Source organism: Crocodylus porosus, unplaced genomic scaffold (assembly GCF_001723895.1).
Source record: "Crocodylus porosus isolate Cpor-Errol unplaced genomic scaffold, CroPor_comp1, whole genome shotgun sequence".
Taxonomy (NCBI): domain Eukaryota; kingdom Metazoa; phylum Chordata; order Crocodylia; family Crocodylidae; genus Crocodylus; species Crocodylus porosus.
The window spans coordinates 6,410,060-6,413,446 of NW_017728918.1; the positions used below are offsets into that span (position 1 = coordinate 6,410,060).

Genomic DNA, 3,387 nt, shown 5'->3' on the forward strand with positions numbered 1-3,387 from the left:
CTGACTCCTTTTTGAAAATGTTTGCCCATTTCCCCTGATGCCCTGCGGCAAGGGGTTCACCGCTTAATGATATGCAGAGGCCAAAATCACCTCCTTCTCATTTTTTTCTGAATCAGGATCAGGCATCGGGGGGGCGAAAAAAACTACGGCCCAGGGAGCCGTGCTGGAAAGTCTTTCCCATGGGAATCTGTGTCAGCTCCATCACCGGAGCCACTTCAAACCGGGAGGGACAAGTCACTGGAGAAAGTGGCGGGCCAAATCGAAGCTGGTGCAAACTGATGTCACTTCTGGGAGCAACGCTGATTGAGAGCAGTGGGGGAGCTGACCCCTGCCGTCGGGAAAAATTCCTTCGGGATCTCTTAGAGGATCTTTTCTGCCTCTGATTGCTGCCTTTTGTAATTGCTGCTCGCTTAAAAATGAATTAAACTGGGCCCCGTGAAACCACAGCTGGAAGCTGTGGGAATTTAAGGAGCAATCCCGGCGTGCCTTTAAGCCTGCGCAAACGCGGAGCAGACCCTAGGCTGGGGGTAGTCACACCACTATGGAGTAAAGGTGCCCCCGAGAAAGTCAGGAGTAGCTATTCACCAGTGTAAGTGAATCCAGTTGACAGCCCATGTACCCGTAGCTATAATTACCAGCTTTTCTCACCTACAACCTGCCCCTGAATAAAAGGCACACCTTGTTTTTCCAAAGGCTAAATGAAGAAAAAAAGATTTTCCCCTGTAGTAAGCATCGAAGTAGCAGCAGCCTGCGCAGTATTTTGCTCCTCCTGAGTCCCCATCACTTTCACCCAGTAACTGGCTGAAACAGCTCTTACCATATTTCTTGCAGATAATGCATGCGACAGCTGGTTTTTGGGAAAAGTGTGTGTTCTAGGTGAGAAAATATGATAAAGTCATCCCAGAGAAACCAACTGACCCGAGACTGTTTCTGGCTCTTTTTTACCTAGCTGCAAGGCACTGTAACAGTACCTACGGCAGGCAGCTGCCCCAGAAGACTGGGGCATCCTGGGCTGCGTTAGTAGGAGCTTTGCCAGCAGATCAAGGGCAGTGATTCTCCCCCTCGATTAGGCACCGGGGAGGCCACATCTGGAGTCCTGTGTCCAGTTTGGGACCCTCTGCCACAGAAGGGATGTTGGAGAGACTCCAGTGGAGGGCAATAAAAATGGTGAGGGTGCTGAAGCACATGACTTCTGAGGAGAGGTGGAGGGAAGTGGGCTTATTAATGTGGAGAAGACTGAGAGGGGATTTAATGGCAGCCTTCAGCTCCCTGAAGGGAGGATCCACAGAGGAGGGAGCTGGACTGCTCTCTGTGGGGGCAGATGACAGAACAAGGAGCAATGGGCTCAAGCTGCAGAAAGAGAAGTTGAGGTTAGATATTAGAGGGCTTTCTACTAGGAGGGCAGTAAAGCGCTGCAACAGGTGACCCAGAGAGGTGGTGCAGTCTCCGTCCTTGGAGGTTTTGAAGACCCACGTAGACAAAGCCTTGGCTGGGATGATGGAGTTGGGGCTGGTCCTGCTTGGAGCAGGGGGGTGGACGAGACGTGAGCTCCCGAGATCCCATCCAAACCTTAATTTTCTATGCTTCTGTGATAAGACCTGGCCGCGCGTCTTCGCCGGGCACCGGCAGTGGCTGATGTCGGTGGAAGTGTGTTGTGTGCGTGCACGCGCTGATTCCCCCCCCACCACCTCTGTGTTTCAGACAGAAATGCGTCTCCAGGACCAGCAGCTGGCGAGGCAGCTCATGCGCCTGCGGAGCGACATCAACAAGCTGAAGATCGAGCAGACCTGCCACCTGCACCAGCGCATGCTCAACGATGCCACCTACGAGCTGGAGGAGAGGGACGAGCTCTCCGACCTCTTCTGCGACTTCCCGCTCGTCTCCTCCTTCAGCCTCTCCACGCCCCTGAAGCTCATCGGGGTCACCAAGATGAACATCAATTCCCGCAGGTTCTCGCTGTGTTAGGGTCGGGGGCAGGAGCACCGGCCGGAGGGACGGAGGACAGGAGTCTCTCCACCCGTCGGCCAGGTGCAAAGCATCAAGAGGGAGCAGTGGGGAGGGAAAAAAATACAGAGGAACCCCCCCATCTGCTCTTGGGGCAAAGCGATGCAACTAAGCCCCAGCCTTGAGAGGGCACGGAGAAGCTGGGGAATTAGAGACGCTGGAACCGGGAAGGGCATCTGAGTCAAGCACATGCAGTAAGCATGCCCTGTAGGAAGCAAAATCCCACGAGGCCTCGGTGCCATGTGAGCATCCCCAGAGTGGTCTGCAGGGCACCATGAGATGGTTCAGCATCTCAGCTACTCATCAGTCACAGCGGAGGTGAGGAGTGCAGCCAGGCCAGAGCCCAAATGCCTTTTCTGATCCTTTTTGTCCGCCCAGCTCGACCTTTAAAAAATAAATGCAGCTGCTCTGTCAAGGGGCTAGTATTGCTCTCCTACTTAGGAAGCTGATTTCCAGTGGGAGAGGGCTCCCAATGGCCTGAGGAATAATGGATTTTTGTCATGTGTGACCCCCCAGATGAAAGCCAGAGAAGCCGGGCCTGCTTAGACTATGTGCATACGTGGCTCCATGCGCTGCAGCAAAGCCCAGTCCATCTTCCCTTCTCGTATGGCATGCTCCAGGCTGACACAGCCATTTGGAGTGGGCAGCAATGGCCTGTGCACTACAATCAGGGCAGTAAAATGTTCCTGATGTGCAGTTGTAAGAGGCAATTATCCCTGGACCCCCATATTTCACTCCTGCGATGGTCCGAATATCCAACCCGGTGCAATTCTGCTGGATGGGGGAAGAGCTCCACAGCCTCAGCTACTGTCAGCAGAAGATAGTGGAGCATCAGTGTGGGATTAAGATTAATCAGTGTGATTTTAAGAGTAAATGGGATGCTTATCTTGCTGGGATCCTATGACCCCAGCTGACTTCCTGCCCTTTGGGCAGGGGGCTGGACTCGATGATCTCCCGAGGTCCCTTCCAGCCCTAATGTCTATGAAATCTATGAAATCTATGAAAAAAATTATCCCGAGAAGGAGCCAAGGATGAGGCAGGGATTACCAGAGTGATTAGAGTAACTAGGAAAGACTGGGAAAGCAAAGTGAGATGCGCGGCTATGGAGAGCCAGCGCAAAGCTGTTTCTGATGTGTCGTGAACGGGTGCTCACAGGGGGAGACCGCTTACTGCCATGCAGTGCCTGTTGTGTGTGTCAAGATGGTTGGCTAGCCCCATCTCTGTCCCATCTTAGTCCTCATCGAATATGGCCCTGTGTGTCAGCACCCTGCCTTCTCCCTAGACAGAAAGGTACCACCCATCGGTCCCTAAGCATTACACCAAACCAGCATTGTCCTCAGCTGCTTACCAGATGGGCTTCCCCTGTCAATCTGTTGCACGTCA

At 53.3% G+C, this 3,387-nt stretch overlaps 1 protein-coding gene across 1 annotated transcript in view; it reads left to right on the forward strand.

Moving 5' to 3' along the window:
- The window catches only part of FAM167A (family with sequence similarity 167 member A), a 22,962-nt gene extending 20,543 nt beyond the window's left edge, over positions 1 to 2,419 (forward strand). The window contains exon 4 of the mRNA XM_019537189.1: positions 1,702 to 2,419. Within this exon, the coding sequence (XP_019392734.1) occupies positions 1,702 to 1,965 (264 nt within the window). The 3' untranslated portion in view covers positions 1,966 to 2,419. The remainder of the gene's footprint in view (positions 1 to 1,701) is intronic.
- The last annotated feature ends 968 nt before the right edge of the window (positions 2,420 to 3,387 follow it).